General features: G+C 38.2%; 1 protein-coding gene across 13 annotated transcripts in view; it reads right to left on the minus strand.

Moving 5' to 3' along the window:
- Positions 1-20,458, minus strand: part of Cpeb3 (cytoplasmic polyadenylation element binding protein 3) — a 208,803-nt gene that overhangs the window by 63,626 nt on the left and 124,719 nt on the right. For all 13 annotated transcript variants that reach the window (XM_048801753.1, XM_048801752.1, XM_048801751.1 and 10 more), the window contains one exon: positions 5,877-5,995. In XM_048801753.1, coding sequence (XP_048657710.1) covers positions 5,877-5,995 — 119 coding nt within the window. The remainder of the gene's footprint in view (positions 1-5,876; positions 5,996-20,458) is intronic.

The following is a 20,458-nucleotide window of genomic DNA, read 5'->3' on the forward strand; positions in this document are numbered from 1 at the left end:
AGAAGCCTATTCTTTGAATGAACTTCATGGAATAACCAATTCTAAAGAAATCTGTACAAATATCACCCCCAAAACAGGTACATAAAATGCTGGATTAAATGATATTACACAAATTTATATATTGTTAAGACTTCTCAGAACCTTAATATACTAATGTTTCCTAAATGTTTTCTGTCTATTGAACCTTTTATTAATGGAGAAAATGGATATAAAATGCACCAACTGCTCAATAAGTGACAATAATTATTGTTATGAGTAGACCTTTCATCTATAATCCTTTTGAGATACTTGTCAGATGGAACAAGTGTCCTTCGGAATACACTCTAATAAACACTAAATGATCCCTTAAGGGACAGCATTGGCTATGTGCTCACCAACTTCCATTCAGTACACTGGAACTGCAGTATCTTCTTCACCTTCCTGGAAAAGGAATATAGTTTCTAAAGTCTCAAACTCTAAGAAACTCTGGACCCTTTGCAAATTCAGAGACTAAGAGCCAAAAATAGGATTCATTATGAATTGGGAGGCATTTTTCTCATTTTAGAGCAGAAATTTCCTGCTTTGGAAAAATTCCTGTGATGGAAAATGCCCAAATGGTGAATTCAGACTAAGAATTCAAGGACCAAACAAATAAATAAAGAAGGTAAAAGATGCTGAAGATTTCATATGATACACATGATGATATGGCTTACCCATACATTCTAAGATAGACACACAAAGGCAGATTTAACTGGGCTAAGATAAAATTAACATTGTGTGTGAGGAGGCAGTAAGTAGAGAATGAAGTCTAAGTAAAAATACCAGGAACAAAAAAGATACAAGCAACCAATCAAGGTTCTCTATAACTTAGACTCTATCTATTTTTTCCCCCAATTTCTTTCTGTTCCCTTTCATACATTTGTGCTTCAACTAACCTACACATCCTCCTTTAATATCACAAAAGTTCCCATTTCTTTTTTTTTTAAAGTTCCCATTTCTATGTTTATGCTGAGGCCTTTCCCTGAAATATTTATTCCCCATACATCTACCCTTATCCTGGCAATTCTGAATTATCATCCTTGAAGACCTAGTTCAAATGGCACTTCAGCTAGGAAGTTTTCTTTCATTCCTGTAGGTATAAATGAATTGTCCAAAGTCTACAATGTGTATCATATTTTCATTTTTGTCATTTTTATTAATTTAACAAATATTTGAGAATACATGCCAGGATCAGTAAATACTTTCTATATTTATATACATGTTTTATCTACCTGTTATACTATTATCTTTTTGAGCACAGATTCTTATGTTGGTTCATATCCGTTCTGACTCACAGTAACCAGTATTCTGCCTTAACCTCAGTAGTCACTCAAACATGGAAGGCACACTATTCAAAAAAGATGGCTCTATGTGGGGCTGGAGACAGCTATCATAATAGGTATGCTTCACTACAGACAGTGTAGTAATCCAGGAGGGAAAGAGATGGCATTTAAGAGGGGTCTTAGAAATTAGGGTAGGCTTTAGAATTTGAGATAGTAGAAATATTTCATTTTGATTGAATATGGGGTTCGAAGAAAAGCAGAAAAAGGTAAGCTTAGAAAAATTTTAAAGATCAACTGGGAAGGTCTTAATTCCAAGCAAAAGGATCTAAATTGTTTTCATAACCAAGGAGGAATGATTAAAAGTGCTAGAGATCTCCCTGATGTATGTTTAAGTAGGAGCAAGAGAGACCAGAATAATAGATAGATTGGGCAAAATTAAAAACTGAAAAATTAAACCAGCCTCTATTTCCAGCTTATTTACTTTATCCCCACTTTTTTCAACTTTTGTTTTTCAAGTTTTAGGTGGATGACTATGTTCCCTGAGCTATACGCTAAAGAACTAACCTACATAAATACACTTCAATTCAGTAATCCAGTTTTTAAACATATAGCAAAATCAATCTGTCATATTTCATATAAATTGTGATTGTGCTTTAGATTGTGACAAGGAAGCAGAAAACTTCACTGATACTCCTTTCCAGGTGTTTGCCATCCCACATCTCTTATGGCAGTGTTCTAGCAGATAAGAATTATTAGCATCTCCTTTGCCTTCTTCTCAAGCTTACTCTTTTTCAGTTCTTATCTCTGCTAGATCTCTTGCTCTATCAGCTTGCTGTCCTGAACTTCAGGTTCATCTATTCATACATTCAAAAAGTAGAATCACCTTGATGAGAGGGAACACTCACACAAAGGCTGCTTTACTGGAAGCACACAGACACAGCTGTCTTCTGGGATGCCTGGGACACCTGTCCTATGGAACTTCTCCTACTGAAGGAGTGAAAAAAGTCACATACCTAGAAGTTTTGCAATAGCTCCCGTTCTTGCCAATTTCTCTTCCCATTCTTTGGGACCGAGAAGTCAATTAATCAGGCCCAAAATACAATTCCTTCTGCCATCTTTTAGGATCAGTCCTATAAATGGGAGAGTCTGAGTAGACTTCCATTTAATGGAAGATAATCACTGACCAAAAATATCTCCCCAATATAACCTAAAATTCATCAATTTGGGATTCATTTGAGTTAAAAAACAAACAAAACAACAACAATAAAAACAAACAAACAAACATGACTCTGGACAAGATAAGTTAGAAGGGACTTTGCAATCAGCTTCTACATTAGGGAAACAATCTAACTGATCTGACCCACTTGAAGAGAATGGGAGTGTGATTTGAGGGGAAAGGGTAAGGGAGAAGGACAAAGTATAGAAAATCTTTAGGCCATTTTGGAACATGTTGTGTTTCCAATGAAAAATCCAAGGAGGGTAAGAATGAGGGCACTGGGATCCTGGAAGCTAGCAAATGAAGGCTAGCCAAGCCAAGATAAAGGAATAATAAAGAGCCATAGCTCAAAAAGTTTAGTGAATGAGCTACAAAGGTTGAATTTTCCTTGGAAATTTCCAATAGCTTTCTCCAAGGTTCTCATGTACTCCTAAAGGTTCAACCCAGCTCTCACTTTCTGTGGGACCATTCACAAAAAAGTGGAATGTACCACAACCTATTTCACCAAATGAGGCTTGGAGTGGTGGATATAGAGCTAACGCCAAGAACGGGATATCAAAAATGATACCAAAAGAGCTGGAACCAAAAATGGGATTTAGTTTGTTAAAATGACAGGTGTCTAGAGATGTTTTTTCCCATCCTAAATTTTCTTCAAACTATTTATGGTGGAAATTCTGAGTATGCCTGGGTCTAAGAAATATGTGATTGGCAATCCACCATTGAGATTCACCAAGCTCCAATAAAACTATTTCAATTGAGCTCAGAAAATGAAAAATGCAGTAAGGCAGAGTTTTGCAGACACACAAACAATGAAAGTTAGTTTCCCCACAAACATTTCCAAAACAGATAATTAAACTAATTATCTTCAAAAGTTTTTTAAACTAAGGGTAACACATGTGTTTAGAGTGAAAATACCCATTATAGCTTGCTCCCTGCTCAAGATAGTCCTGTCCACATGAGAGATTGTAAGGCACATTGTTCTCCTTCCCCTAGAGAGCCAGTGACATGACTCATCCAAGGTCTATAAGCCTTGCCTGCTCATTTCCAATTTCTTCACCTCAATTTAATAGCTTCTTCCCTACTGTAAACATAATTACCTCAATGTACACCTGTACACCTTTGTCTTTTTTAATATAAAAATATATTTCTAATCCCCTCCTAATTGCACATGACCAATTCTATCTTAACCCTTCCTATTTCATTCCCACTACCCTTCCACCAGTGGCAAAAGCTCTCTGGAGGTTGATTATTTACCTCTCAGACATTTGACCCTATCGAATTTGGCACACAAATTACTCAAAAGAAAAAGATGTTATTTTGGCTTTATTATTTATTCAGATGAAATATTGCACACTCCATTCTGTCATTCCTCACATCTCCCACATCACATACAATCCCTCCAGACTGTTTAAAGAGCAAAGATAACAAAGGTTCTCTACTCTTTTCCCCACCTGCTGTTTCCCCACCTGTATAGCTACCCTATCCAACACAGTCACTGTTGTTATCCAAAAATCTGGCAATGGTCCCAGAATTTGAAAATTACAGTGGCACTTTCCCACTGGCTAAAATCCTTGTTTCTTTTTCAGCATTAATCACTCTTTTATAACTCAATATCCCCATTCTTCAGCAATTCCCTCTTCTGCTTTATATGCTGCATTCTCCCCTTTATAGGTGACCAACTCTCAATATCATTGTTTCACAACCATTTGTAAACCCTGCTCTTTTCAAAAGATGTAGCTGGACTCTAACCTTGGTCTCCTGAATCACAGAGCATGATATAGGACTGATAACAATAGCCAATTACATCTGCACAAGTACCTGACCTTAACCAAATGTTTTCACATTCATTCTCCTCTTATTCGAGTCTCTCAATAATCCAGAGAAGAATGAATGTTCTTTGCCGCAGTCTGGATGGGCACAAAATAACTGGGCCACCACACCGCCTTGTAGATTCAAACAGCAATTCTTTATTCCCGAACTCTCACTGGCACTCTACACGCACGTTCTGGGAAAATTCACCTCCACCAGGCTCTGCGTACCAAATACTCTCAGAACCCCGTGAGAACTCCACAGGAACTCCAGGAGCGGGAGTCTGAGGCAGCAGGATATGCCCTATTCCCAGCAGGATCCACCCTAAACCTGGAACCGCCCTATTCCCAGCAGGATCCACCCTAAACCCGGATCCACCCTAATCCCTGAGCAGGGTCACCTTTCAACCAAAACTCTCAAACATTCATGCAATGTCACTGCAAATGACCTGGGTCCAAGGCAAGCCCATTTCCACAATGGAGAGTCCTCCCTCTAAGCAACATTGGGTAGGCTGACAAGGAAATTGCCATGTGTCATTCCTACTTGGCTATGGCTCTCAGCAGTTCTTCCTATTTACTACCTGAGGAAACTACAATTCAGCAAGGATCAGATGACTATTCTGAGCCAAGAGATATTTAAATGACAGAGTCAAGAGTCAAACTGGGAACTTCAAGGTCAAACCCCAACTCTTTCCCCAGACACATGTCTCAGAATATACTGAGCTGTCAAAGCAAGCCCTATATCTTTGATGCAAGTTTACAGTGATAATGTAGCTTCATCCTCTTGCCTACTCTGTATCACCATTTTTACTCTATTTCCTATGCTAGCACCAGTCCTTGACCCCACCCTGCCCTTTCAACTTCCCATGGATCTGCTAATTAAACCAAGCTCTTTTCTTCTGATTTGAACATAGTCCTATTCTTTCTCTACTAGTACCTTTTTCACCTAATGATTTACTCACACTGTGGCTCAAGAGCCACAATCTCTTAACCACAAATTCTGTATAAGTACACACTAATTTATAGTTTCAGCTCCATAATCTCCATCCTCTCTCTCTCTTGCCCTGTTGAAATCCTCTAGCTTAGAGTGTAAGCTCCTGCCCAGAAAGCTCATTTTGCCAGCTATGGGTATCATTCCATACAAAGCCATACATTCAAAGGCTCATAACATTAACAATTATGATATTTTTAAAACAAATTACTTCTGTCCTTGATCTGAAATAATGACAGAAACCAACTACAAAGACCACTAAGAACATCATTTTTATTCTGATTCAGAGTTTCTTTAAATAGGAATTAGTTTATCAGAGCTGTAAAGTAGATGACAAGGGAACATATTTTTCTGTGTGGTCCCAAAAGTATAACATGAAATTTGGAACAATTTGTTATTAGCTTCCCATCACCAGCAATAGTCCAGCTCTACTGCACAGCAAGGTCAACCCAGGTAAGAGAATTGCAGTTACTAGCGTTCCTGATATAAGGAGGAGGTGGTCAGTTATTCCAATTGCATACATGCTCTGGAAAAGCACCAGGTGGCTGCATATTACTTACAGGTTTGTCCTTGATGGTGGGACTTGACACACACAGGTACAGTTTCCCATCTTCTTCTAGGCAGGCATCTATCAAGGCTTGTACTGAGCTCTCCTCCTGGAAGAGCAGAAACGCATAGCCTTGGGGAGAACAAAAACAAAAGGACAGGGAGGAATCAGTAAATTAAACTCAAAGTACCTGTCTGTTGCTTCATTTTGACAAATTTTTACTAAAATTTAAGACATTCAAGTGGGATGACAAAGAGACTTGAGACCCCCATGTGCCAGGCACTATGCTAGGTGTGCATGACATTACCTTGCTTAAACATCCCTGACTGAGCTAGCTGGGTGCTCCAACATTACCTTTTACTCAGGGGAGCAAGCTCAGAACACCTCTATGGAATTTCTTCTAACTAGGTCTCATCATGATTAATGAGGGCAGGTAGATTCACCCTGGGCATGAACCACAACTAGCAGCCAGGAAATAAGCATCACTTGCCTCCAATTTCCACCAAGCTATACGATACAACTGGGATGAGCCTTGAAAATATTATGCTAACTGAAAGAAGCCAGACCAAAATATCATATCCAGAATAGGTAAATTAAGACAAATAATAGATTAGTGGTATCTGTAACTGGAGGGCTGGAGGGAACAGACACAGAGTTTCCTTTGGGAATGATAAAACTTTTCTAAAATTGACTGTGGTGATGGTTGTAAAACTCTGTGGACATACTAAAAAACAATGAACTATACATATTAAGTTGGTAAACTGTATAGTATGTGAATTATACCTCAACAAAGTTGTTTTTTACATATTAAAACTGCTACTACTGCTACTTTTTTTAGGGTTACCTTCCTAGCATAATATATTATCTATAAACATGAACATTAATTGCAGGATTTCCCTGGACACAATCAGTTTTTAAAACTGTATCCTTTATTGCACATAGTAATTGTACATATTTAGGGGCATAGTGTCATAAGCTGATACATATGTATAATGTATAATGATCAAATACAGGTAATTAGCATTTTCCTCTCCTTAAAACAGTTATCACTTCTTTGTGTTGGGAAGCTTTAAACTTCTCTATCCTAGTTCTTTAGAAAATATATAGGGCTGAGGGTATTACTCGGTGATAGAGCACACTGCCTACATGTGAGAAGCCCTGATTTAATCCCCAACACCAATAAAAATAAACAACTCATTGTGAACTATAGTCAACCTATTGATAGTTTAATTCAGTAAGATTTATTGATTAATTATTACAAGTGGGACACGGTCTATGCATTATGAGAACACTGAAATAAGTGAGACCAGATTCCTGAAGTCAAGAGACTTATGGAGCAGAATAAGCAGACATTTGAACAAAACTATAACTACAAAGCTGAGGGAGAAAAGTGGGGTGGGCCGGAGGCAGTGCCACAGGAGCCCTGAGGAGTGAGGACTCTGATTTAGGAGAATCGGCAAAGACTTCAAAGAGAACAACAGATGTTCAGGGGGCCAACTCTGACACTTGTTGCCACAATGGCATTCATGAATGGCAGCTGAGCAAAGGCCCATCATGAGCAAGTCTAAGCCTGATTACTCAACTATTCATCCTCTTTACAACCCTAATAGCTTTGCTAAATCTCTCAGCTGTCACCCCAATTCCCAGTCCTGCTACTGACCTCAAAGAAAATCATCACCAATACTGTTTTCTGGTGCTTTGTGTGTTGGAACAATGTAACTGGTGGAGAAGGACAAGAACCCCTATATACAGAAGATTCTTATACATCATACAAAGATTTTTTTTTTCAAAGAGAGAGTGAGAAAGATGGAGGTAGAGAGAGAATTTTTTTTAATATTTATTTTTTTTTTAGTATTTGGCGGACACAACATCTTTTGTTTGTATGTGGTGCTGAGGATCGAACCCGGGCCGCACGCATGCCAGGCGAGCGCGCTACCGCTTGAGCCACATCCCCAGCCCATACAAAGATTGTTAATTCACAATCAACTGGCTATAAATCAAAGTCCTCTTGTGTCCCGGTAGGTAATAAAATTGTCACATAATGACAGCAGCAGTGGTAATTGCTGTTCTTTTATTTAGACTTTTCTTCAAACCTTCGTCCACATAGAGAGTATTCAGGTAAGCACAGCAGGAAAAAGATGAGCTACTTCACAAAACACCAGGAAGTGGCCATTGTAACAGGCAAAAGCCAGCACACAGGCGAATGCACCTAGCTGAATGGGTGGGCTGGCAGCTACAAGAAAGAGGCTTTCTAGAGTTAGGACTTAGAGCTGTTTTCTGGACTTTGTTCCCAGGCTAGCTGGGTCAAAAGATTCAGTAGGTGACTAGGCAGGAAAAATAAAACCTAACTGAAAAAGTAGAAAAGATAATACATCATTTCTTTCTCCTCTCTTTTGCAAACAGTATCAAACTATCAACAAGTCCTGGGGACTTTATTAGAAATTCAGTGTTTTAATTTAGTGTAAGAACATTAATTCTACATGTCTAGAGAATATTAGAAATGAGTGAGTTAAAAAAAAATGCAAATATTACAAAAAGAAGGTCTGGAAAGTCCCCTTAAACCTCCTATCTTACCAGGCTAAATTCTGGTACAGAACTTCCACAAAGGTCATAAGGAAGTATACTGAGCATCTTACCCTTGGAGAGGAGCCCATTTGTTTGTACATTATGCACAGTCATATCAAAAAGGCCTGGAAGCCAAGCATGGCAACACATGCTTATAAACCCAGCAACTGGGGAGGTTGAGGCAGGAGGATTGCAAGTTCCAGGCCAACCTTGGCAACTTAGCAGGACCCTACCTCAAAATAAAACATAATAAGGAGAAGGGAGTGTATCTGAGTAGTACAGTACTCAGTGAGTTGGGGCTTTCTCCAGTTCCTTGCCTCTGGAAGGTCTCCAGCTGACAGCACCTTTCTTCCACACCACTGCTCACCCTCTCTGCTATCTCCCACATCAACTCCAGTTTTGAGTCACCCTTGAGCATCAGAGAAAGGGAAGTTGTCTCTCCATAGCACCTAAGTAGTTACCACAAAAGCAAGCAGATTTTCACATAGACCTATATCATAGCCATAGATGTCTACACTAGCAGTAGACAAGTAAAAACAACTATGACTCACAAGTAAAAGCCTGTTACAAATATTAATACCAAGAGAAAAGACATATAAAAACCTTTTTCACCTTTCCCAGGTAACAGTCCATCACAGTTTACCAATTTCTTCAGGATGGTTATTTTACAACAAATAATTTTGTGTCAAAACAATTCATCTTTTCCAAAGTCTCTATATTGATAATATCTGTTAGGACTACAGATAAAGGATGTGTCTGAACACCCCTCTGAGCTGTAATCTAACAATTTCCTTCCACTTTTTTTCCCACCAAAATAAAATTTACCAGAATACCCATAAGCCATCCACGAAAACCTTGCCTAACTAAAATGCTTGATACCTCATGGTCAAGCATATCCTGATGACAAGAGACATTATAGAATTTTTTAAACTCAGGAAGAAAGAATTCTTCAAACCCATTTCCCCTTAGATCTTTTTTTTTTAAAAATATTTATTTATTCTTTTTTAGTTTTCGGCAGACATAACATCTTTGTTTGTATGTGGTGCTGAGGATCGAACCCGGACCGCATGCATGCCAGGCGAGCGCGCTACAGCTTGAGCCACATCCCCAGCCCCCCCTTAGATCTTGACAAGTAAATATAAGGTCAAAGTAAATAATGGACAAAAGGATATCCTCAAGAATAACAAGGTCAATGTAAGGTAGAAATTAAATCAATGATTTACTAAAGAGTAAATTCCACACGGTACTCCTGATCCAAGAAGAGTCCTGGATCAGGAGTCAGGAGGGCTGGATTTAGCTACAAGTCCTAACATTTACTAGCTGTATGATAGTAACAGCTAACATTTATTGAATGTTTACACCAGGCACTGACCTAAATGCCTTGTATGTATTAACTCACTTCATCTTCACACACACCCTATGAAGTAGACACTATTTTAATTGTTTTATTACAGTTTAGAAAACTGCACTGGGAATCAAGTGTCTTGTTTGAAGTCATCTAGTAAATGAAAGTACCATGAACTTGAAGCTGGGTATGAGGGCACATGCCTGTAATCCCAACTGCTTGGGAGGCTGAGGAGGAGGATTTCAACTTCAGAGTCAGCATGGGCAATTTAGTAAGACCCTGTCATAAAATAAAACAAAACAAAACAAAACAAAAGAAACGGGGATTTAGGTCAATGATACAGCACTTGCCTAGCATGCATGAGGCCCTGAGTTTAATCTCAAGTACCATGATCTTGAATATTAATTTAACATTTTTGAGATTCAGGCTCTTTTCTCTATAAAATGAAGAAACTAAGTATTTGTCCTGATTATTTTACAGAAATGTAGGTTGTAAGATAATATATGTAAATGTGCTTTATGAACTAGGGGGTCCTGCAAGTGTTGATTTTTCATTTTCAGCACTTTCAATTATTTGTATGATATATAAAATTAAAATTGGGTTATTTCATATGGTCTCATTATAAAAATTAGAATTAAACTAATGATGTGCACTTTCTATTTTCCCTCTATAAGTGTTTGGTGAGTAAAGGGAAGTAACCTAGATACTGAAGAAAAGTCCTAATTAAAGATTCTGAAGATATGCTGAATATTACCATAAACAAACAATAAGGTGGGCTGGGGATGTGGCTCAAGTGGTAGCGCGCTCGCCTGGCATGCGTGTGGCCCGGGTTCGATCCTCAGCACCACGTACAAACAAAGATGTTGTGTCCACCGAAAAAAAATTAAATAAAATAAATATTAAAAATTCTAAAAAAAAAAAAAAAACAATAAGGTGACTGAATATCTACTTTCACATATTCCTAGCCATTTCTACCAAGAGAGAACTGTCAGGGGTAGTATTATTTGCTGATTATACCTATAAATACAGCTTCTCTAATCATTCTATTGATGGCAGGTTGTTCTATTAGTTTGGAAGGCATAAAAAACAAAATAGAACACTTGACCCAAAACTTGTCAACTCCCTCAGATCTCCCTTGTAACTCTGAGCCAGGAACAGATAATAGGATTATAAAACTCCTCCATTTTCAGAAATAGTGACCTGAGGAGTGTGTGGGGGCTTCAGAAATGTGGTGAGCTGTGGGAGGCCCTTAGCCCAGGAACAGTCTATGGGAGGAGACATGGCTTTAGAGGGAACAGGAGGAATTCTTGCCCACTGTCAGTATCATGACCCTGGGTTGACAAGTAGAATGGATGGAAGGAAATTCCTTGTTTTCTCACTGGTACCAAATAGGTTGGAGGAAGAAGGGTAGAACAGCAAGGGACTTTAGGATGAGAATGACGAGTACAATTTTCTTGGGGGAAAAAGGCACAGGAAAGTTGGGGAAAAAAACTTAATTAGGATAATTCCACTTTATTTGGCCACATTTTTGAAGGGTAAACTTAATTAAATTTTTTTTCTCTTAATACCTGGGAACACATTAAGAATAACAACCTCCAAAATGTTCTTGGCTGCCTTTAAAAAAAGAAAAGCTTCCTCAGTTCTTAAATACATAATTTTTCAAAATATTTAATCCATAGTAAAAATAACAATCACCAACAACTTTACTAAGTGCTCACAATGTTCCAGGCTTTTTTTTTTTTTTTTTTTTTTGTGGTGTTGGGAATTGAACCCAGGGCCTTGTGCATGTGAGGCAAGCACTCTACCAACTGAGCTATATCCCCAGCCCTGTTCCAGGCACTTTGCTAATACACATATTATATGTGTGAGCTCGTTTCACCCTCACAATAACAATATGAGGTAAATATAGTTGTTATTATCATTTTATAGATGAAGAAATTCGAGCTCTAAGAGGTTAAGGGACTCTGATTAAAATCCAGGGATTGAATCTGGAGTTAAAACCTAGGTCAGCCAGGCACAGTGGCACACACCTGTAATCCCAGAGGGTTGGAAGGCTGAGACAAAAGGATCCCAAGTTCAAATACAACCTCAGCAAAAGTAAGGTGATTAGCAACTCAGTGAGAACCTGTCTCTACATAAGATACAAAATAGGGCCAGGGATATGGCTCAGTGGTGGAGTGCCCTAGGTCAGGATCCAGAGCCCTCACTCATATCCATTAACTTATACTGTCTCACCTAAAAAATGGCTAGATAAAAATTTTTATGTCACTAATAAAAAAGGACTTGCCTTTAAAATGTTCTTGTGACAGTGACCATTTGACAGTGTTAGAGTAAGTCACCTATGCTTTAGTCCTATAATTTAAGTCCTATTTAGAGTTAATAGCTCCAAAATCCACAAAAACTATATAATGTAGACTTGAAATCATGAATTTCAAAATAACTAGGGGAGGCTTCATTTAGTTTATTTATTTATTTATTTAAAAACTTTTTTTTTTTTTTTTTAGTTGTAGATGGACACAGTACATTTATTTATTTTCGTGGTGCTGAGTATCAAACCCAGTGCCTCACATGTGCCAATTGAGCACTCTACCACTGAACCACAACCCCAGCCCCATGTAGTTGTATTTAGGTCAATCAAAGTTATATTGAGCAAAGTTGATTGTTGATTTTCAATTCTTAAATCGTGCATTTAAAATGAAGGCTAGGGCTGGGGTTGTGTCTCACACGCGTGAGACCCTGGGTTCGATCCTCAGAACCACATAAAAAATAAATGAGTGAAATAAAGGTTTTGTGTCCAACTACAACTAAATCAATAAATAAACAAACAAATAAATAAATAAATAAAATGAAGGCTCTTCAGGAAGTTAAAGAGCAGATCCCAGGGCCTTGGACATGCTAAGCATGTACTCAGCCACTGACCCATAGTATCCCCAGCCCGAGAATCTTAAATGGATTCCAAAACCACTGGGTGGTGAGGAGGAAAGGAAAAGGGGCAGTACTAGGGAATGAAATTGACCAAATTATACTGTTATATTGTGTGCACATATGAATATATAACAATGAATCATACTGCCATGTATAATTATAATACACCAATAAAAAGGAAAAAGAAAAAAAGGTGGATTTAAGGGGAGAAAACAAGATATTCATATAATCTTAAAGTATCACTTCACAGAAAAATCAACATTTACAAAGAAAGAAAAACGATACTTTTACAATCAAGAATGTGGCAGACACCACCTTAACTAAATGATCAAATTTAATATCACCAATAAAAAGCCAGCTGACACCAGGTGACTCCTGCACTGTGTCTTCAGTGCATCCTGATCTTCTGCTAACATTGTTTGACCTGAATCTCAATGTGAGGAGACAATCAGACAATTCCAGATGAAAGGATATTCTATAAAGCAACTGGCATGGATTCTTCAAATGATATAAAAGTCAAAAAGCTGAGGGATCTGTCCAAATTAAAAATTTAAAAGATACAACAAGTAACTAACTGCCAAGTCTAGACTTTGGATCTTGGTTTCTTTCTTTCTTTTTTCTTTTTTTTTTTTAAACAGGGCTAAAAGACATTACTGGAGCAATCTAGATAGTTTTTGTTCTCACAAGACATGCTAAAGAGTGAGGGATCTTGACATTTACAACATACTCTTAAATGGGTCACTGAGAAAAAAAATAAAGAGAAAGTAAATATGGAAAATGCTAACAACTGGTAAATCTGGAAGAAGACTCTCTATATAGGTATTCATTACACTATTTTTACAACTTCTTTGTAGGTCTAGAATTCATCAAAGTAAAAATTAGTGAAAAAATTTGATAAAACTGCAAGATTTTTCAGGAGAAGAAGGTAATATACTTCCTCACTATATAAAAAGGTGTTTGATTAAAAAAAAAAAGACTTAAAGTTAATAAATGCTATTGGTGATTTATGTTTCAAGTAACAACTACAAATGGGAAAACAATTCCAACTTATGGGGCTGTTCCCTGGCTGCATTAATAAAATGGCAACAGACCAAGGGGTGACTGGTTTCTGAGTAAGACAGACCAGCCCTTGAAGGAAAGGTCCATGGCTGGCCTGGACAGGCAGAGAGCTCTCTCCTCTCACAAAGTCCAGGCTCCCTAATTACCAATGACCTTCCTAGAGAGGTCTGAAGGACATCTCCCCAGCTAGCACTGCCTGAGTTCAGACTTTTTTGGCACACTCTGTTCTAAACATTCTTTTTGACCTTGGCTTTCAGGTCAGAGGATTTACCTGGTTTGCCTCAGGAGACTTGTCTTTGGATTCAATTCAAAAGAACCAAAAATATTTAGGAAGTATGAGGCAGGATGCTAGACACTGAAGCTACAAAGATAAACAAGCCAATGAAAAACCCTGTCCTGGAAAAATTCAGCCTGTAAATAAATGACTAATAACATGAAAAGTATTATGGTTAGGGGTATGTCCTACGGAACACAAGTAAGAAACAAATGGAGTAGATTTATCCAAATATCAGGGAAAGTCATAGTGCAAAAGCCAAATCTTGCCCCTAAGCTGGGGGATGATTACTTTCCAGGAAGTAAGAGTATTCCAAGTTCAGGAAAAGAACAGGCCATGGCATGGAAAGGCCCAAGGACTGGCTCACTTGGAGAGCACTGAATAGAGTCATGGGTTAGCACCTAGAACTAGGAGTAAATAATCAGCTCACTAATCCCCTGCCTGATGCCTGGAGAGCACCGTAGGTCTATATACTAGTTCTCTTACTCATTTTCCTCTTGGATGAGAACATTTGTTCTGTAAGATGTATTAACTCTCATTATGTGCCCAAGGCACTGCAGGGAAAAAACTGACAGGAACAAATCCTTGTTATCAAGGTATATAATATACATGCTAGTACAAGAAGTTTATGAGGAATAAGTACATAGAGAAATAATGCATTAAAAATCTTACCAATTATTATTATTGTTGTTGTTGTTAGAGGGGATACTGAGGATTAAACCTATGGGTGCTCTATCACTAGGCTTCCTCCCCAGTCCTTTTTATTTTTTATTTCAAGACAGGATCTAAGTTGCTGAGAATCTTGCTAAATGGCTGAGGCTGGCTTCAAATTTACAATCTTCCTGCCTCAATCCCCTGAGAAGCTGGGGTTACAGGTGTGTGCCACCTAAGAATTATTTTTTAAAAGTTAACTTCATAGGGACTGGGGTTGTGGCTCAGTGGTAGAGCACTTGCCGATCACGTGTGAGGCACTGGGTTTGATCCTCAGCACCACATATAAATAAATAAAGATCCATCAACAATTAATAAAATATTTATTAAAAAAAAGTTAACTTCGCTCAGTTGGTAGAGTGCTTGCCTCATATGCACAAGGCCCTGGGTTCAATCCCTAGCACCACAAAAAAAAAAAAAAAAAAAGTTAACTTCACAGTAAGATTATTTTCAGTAAATAAGACATGGATAAATTGCTCTATTTTTCTTTCTTATTTTGCAGTTGGGGTACTGGGGATTGAACCCAGGTCCACTTTATTACTGAGCTATATCCCCAGACTTTTTTTTGAATCAGGGTCTCGCTAAGTTGCTTAGGGCCTTGATAAATAGCTGAGGCTGGCCTCAAACTTCCAATTCTCCTGCCCCAGTGTCCTGAGTAGCTGGAATTACAGGCAGGTGCCACTGTACCTGGCCTAGAAATTATTTTTTTTTAAAACATACTTTTAAAAGTCTTTCAGGGCTGGGGATATAGCTCAGTGGTAAAGCACTTGCCTAGTATGCTGGAGGTCCTGGGTTCAATTCCCAACTTTGAAAAAAAAAATAATTTGAACTTCACAGAGAAATTACTTTCAGTAAGAAAGATACAGATGAAGAAATTAAGAAAGTTTGTAGGTGCTTGCATATTGGCAAGACCTTAGTGATATACATGGGTTAAAACATGGAGAAAGCATTCCCATAGAAGAAATTAGCTTAAGTTAAAATGTAAATGACTCTGCAGATAGAATATCATCTATGGATTCCTAAATATTCCCCTTGGAGTTAGAATAAACACTTCTTTTACTGTATTTACTAAATAGGGCTAAGACTCTACCATTTCAGTTCTAACCTGATTTGTGTTTTCTATTACACCAATAACTACTTCTTTGTGGGCTTGCTGCTTAGTGAGCAGGGATGGGGATAGTTGGGAATGAACAAGAAAACAAGCTGGCTAAATAGAAGTACCTCAGAGATGAAAATCGGCGATCTACTTCCTGTGTTCTTAGTGAAGTTTCTGCAGTCCAGGGCAGTGACCTGGAGCATTTGGGCTTAAAATCTATTCTGTTTACATAATCACACATTCCCTATATAAAGAGATCTTTGTAAAGTCTGCCAATCTATCAATTCTAGTCACAGTCAGTTCTAACAAGTGCCTGACCAAAGAAAACTAAGACCAGACTGGGGGCGTGGGAGGGAACTCGTCAAACTAGTTGGACAATTTTATTATTACTGAGCATTACATTTTCATCAGGGGGAAGGATGTTAACTTTTTTTTTTAACACTAATAGCCTAATACTGTGCTGTTGCTTATGTGCACAGTTCTCACATAATCCTCTGAATAACCTAATGCGAAGTATCAACTCAGATGAGTAAACTGAGGTTCAGAGATTAAACTATTTGCTCAATGTCACTTAGCAAGTAACTATTGGTGCCAATGTTTGCATCCACAAACTTAGCTCTTATCCCACTGCTTGTTACTCTCCTTCATTTGGCTTCAAAAGACTGGGGAATTCTGTCTTAATCCAGCAGACACCCCCTATAGATAGATGAAACTTCATTATGGCCTGCTCATACACTGCCTGAGCTTTGATAGTCTAATTTCTTCTCTTCCCTGGACTTTAACATTCCTCTGATCAGTTGTTGATGCTGCAGTGAGTTTTCTCTGTGCCACAGTTTCTTCTTATCAAGACTAAAGTCATCCATTCCATCTTAAAAGACAACTCAGGTCTGCTCTCAGCTTTCATAAACTTTCATCAAATCCTTCCCATTTCTGACTCTTTCAATTAACACATCCTTTCTTGGTCACATTTGCTTATAACCTTATTCTATAAAATTTCTCCCAGCAAGTCCTAACCATAGCTAAAACATCCTCTCTATCTAACCCTGCCAAATTTACACTTTTCATTTCAGTTTCTGAAATCTACCCTTTCCAAAGAAAGTCCTCATCAGGAGTAGTTATGGCTTCTCTGAACTTCACAAGCATCCACCCCTTCTTGGCACCTCTGTCTGGGTACAGCATAATATACACTGCTGTAACTTTGTATAAACTGTTTCTGTTACGAATGTAGCTGCTCAAGCTTTGTCCTTGTGGCCTGTATATTCCCAATGCCTTCTCCTTTCTGTACAGTCCCTAAAACTAATTTTAAAGTTCATCTTCAATACAACACTAAAAAACATGGATGTTTAGTAAGTTTAAATGAAGTGTGTGCTCAGATTTTTAAAAGCAAAAATAGATGCTGCTCCATCTGTCAAAACAGAACAAGACAAAGAACCCACCCTTGCTACTATGCAGTGCAGCTTCCATATTTTTATAAGAAAATCCTTCCTTGGAACAAAAACTATAACCAAGTAAACTATTAAAATATTTTTAATTCATAATTTGCCAAAAAGTGCGAGCACTAAACTCCAGGACCTGTATTTAAAAAGAAAAAAAAAAAAAGGAAAATTACTTAAAAGATTACAAACTACAAAAGGTTAAATACATACTAAAATCCTTGGCTTCCCAACTGATCATTTTACGTAACTCAGAAGGTGGAAAAACTTGGAATCTGGGCCTAAAATAACACTGACTTATTTCCATTCAAATAATACTACAAGGGGGAAAAAATGTGAAATTTGAAAACTTTCCTTTCCAAAGCCAGATTACAAAGCTACAAATGACCTGTTATTGCACATTTAAAGTAAAGTCCTTTTTCTTGTCCCTCAAACAGGATTTCTTAAGCAGTTGGCTCAAAGTCAATCTGAATCCCACGTGGCCTGCCTTATGCCAGGTTCACAAACCATGTTGGTATTATATAAACTTACAGAACTGCATGCTTGGTCACAAAGACAGGCAGACAAGCCAGACTGGCCAGTGCAGAGAAAATACATGATCAACAGCTGAAACAGCCACTCAGTAGTACATACTTAACTAAAGTGAAAGGGGGTCATCAGCATGCAAGGTCTGGGTCACTCTTGCATAAAGCTGCATGCCTGTGACAATTCCTGCACGCATAGCTGTGCACCTGGACCCTGTAAGCCTGGGCTGCCAACACTAATACTCGCTGCCCAAAGAAGCTGAAAATGACAGCTTCCTCCATTCCACTGCCAGCCTCACTGACTTCTGAAGACAGTTTCAGAGCCACATGGCCAATCTCCTGTCCAACATCTGCAGTTGGCTGTTATCCTTGCCTGTGCCCAGAGGCCTCTGCCAACAGTGGTAGTGCAGCTGTGCTCCCTGCCCAGGAGTTGCCAGCTTCTGTCCCTGGCCCCACATTCTCTGTTCCCCCATGAGAAGTTAGACTATAGCAATATAAGGAGCAGCTGCATAGCACAGAACCAAGGTTAGAAGGTTCAGAGCAGATAGATATGTTTTTGTAGCTCTGTGACAGCAACTGAGGACATAGGACATTCTTCTAAGAGCCAATGAGGGAAGGGAGGGAGGTTATACTAAACATATCTGTTATCAAGTTTGTCATGTCCAACTTATCTTCCTAGCTGTCGCATTGATAGCCCCATGTCAAGGAAACAGAACTAAGCTTTTCTTTTATTAAGCAAAGAATCCAGGGTTCTATCATTAGGTGACCTATTTTATAGCTAAGCATTAAAATATGAACGAGACCAATGAGATTTCCTCTCTCTGGAATTCAACTAGAAATATGAAAACAATCTGATCAAGTCTTGATAATTAGCAAAGAAAAATTAGTAGCTTCCACTCTTCAAATCCCTGAAGCCTGTCACTCCCTAACACAACCTCCATGACACCTGGGATTCTATTACAGCTCCTGTTCTTAAGCTTCCTTCATCGCTCACAACCACACCCCTGAGTTGATATAGTACAAGAGAACTTCTGATTCCTGCAGTTCAAGAACTCAACTACAAAGCAAATCATCCAGATCCAGAAATGGTGTGATATCACCCAAGAGGCAGAATCTTATGATTAACCTACAGCTAAAGAGCAGCTCAGACTTATAAACCCAGCTTAACCCATCTCTTTGTAAACATTCTACTTATGTGAGTGTGACAAACAGAATACAAGGACTAAGGAAAAAGACAAGGGCCACTTTGGTTTTTAAAAAGCTGTGAAAACAGCCAGGTACAGTGGCACACACACCTGTACCTGTAATCCCAGTGGCTCAGGAGGCTCAGGCAGAAGGATCACGAGTTCAAAGGCAGCCTCAGCAAAAGCTAGACACTAAGCAACTCTGTCTCTAAATAAAATACAAAATAGGGCTGGGGATGTGGCTCAGTGGTTGAGTGCCCCTGAGTTCAATCTCTGGTACCAAAATAAAATAAAATAAAAAATAAAAAGCTGTGGAAACATACCTGGGGTCATATAGCTTATGTTGCTGATTTTTATATAAAATCTAGTCTTGTAAGTAACAGTAGAATTTATCAGATACATGGCTTAAATCTGTCTTCTTTTTTCATTAACAATACACATAAGCAAAAAAAATCACTTCCTTTATTATTTACCAGATAAATAGTATAAACTATTGGTCTGCCAGATTCAAGTAAAAGTTGTTTATACTTATGAAAAGATATTTCCCTTTGAATCTCAGTTTTAAATAAAGATTGGCTAGAATAAGATGATCTTTAAGCCAGGTGCTGTGGCACACATCTACAATTTCAGTGACTCAGGAGGCTGAGGCAGGAGGATTGCAAGTTTGAGGCCAATCTCAACAATTTAGCAAGACCCTGTCTCAAAATTAAAAAAAAAAAAAACAAATTAGAAGGACTGGGGATACAGCTTACTGGTAGAGTGACCCTGAGTTCAATCCCCAGCACTGAAGAAAAAAAAAAAGATGACTTTTAAGGAACTTTTCAATTCTAAAATTTGGTTGGTTTCATGTTCTGAGCAAATAATGAACTCATCATTTGCAAACTACAACTCATTCATTTAGCAAATATCTGAGAGCCACTGGGCCAGGAATGTACTGAACTACATGTTAAAAACACCTTATACTCATAAAACTTACATCTGGTCTAGAAAACAGAAAAATGCATGTAATTTTTCAGGCCATGACAAGTACTTTAAAGAAATATAAGATAAAGGTAAAAACAAAAACAAAATAAAATGAGAGTAAGAGGGAAAAGGGTAGAGGGCTGCTATAAAGAAGTCAGGAAGGACTTTTCTGTTAAGGTGATATTTGTGCAGAGGTCTAAGTGAGGCAATGGAGCACTCTATTCAGAAATCTCGGGGATGAGAGTTTCAGAAGAAGAAGTACTACTACTCTGAGAGACCTTAATTGTTCTATTCAAGGAATATTAAAAAAAATCAGTGTGACCAAAGTAGGTGAAGAGAGAAACTGATAGGCAATGATACTCAAAAACATCCAAAATTCAATAGGTAAGACCTGAGAAAGAAAGATTTAAATGTTCAGATACAAGATTCATACTAGTGTGGTACCAAGTTTCTGCAGGGATCCCATTATATATCAAATACAGAAGCAAAAAGTTAAGCTTGCAGCTGCAATGTTCC

The sequence above is a fragment of the Marmota marmota genome, unplaced genomic scaffold (genome assembly GCF_001458135.2).
Source record: "Marmota marmota marmota unplaced genomic scaffold, marMar, whole genome shotgun sequence".
Classification (NCBI taxonomy): domain Eukaryota; kingdom Metazoa; phylum Chordata; class Mammalia; order Rodentia; family Sciuridae; genus Marmota; species Marmota marmota.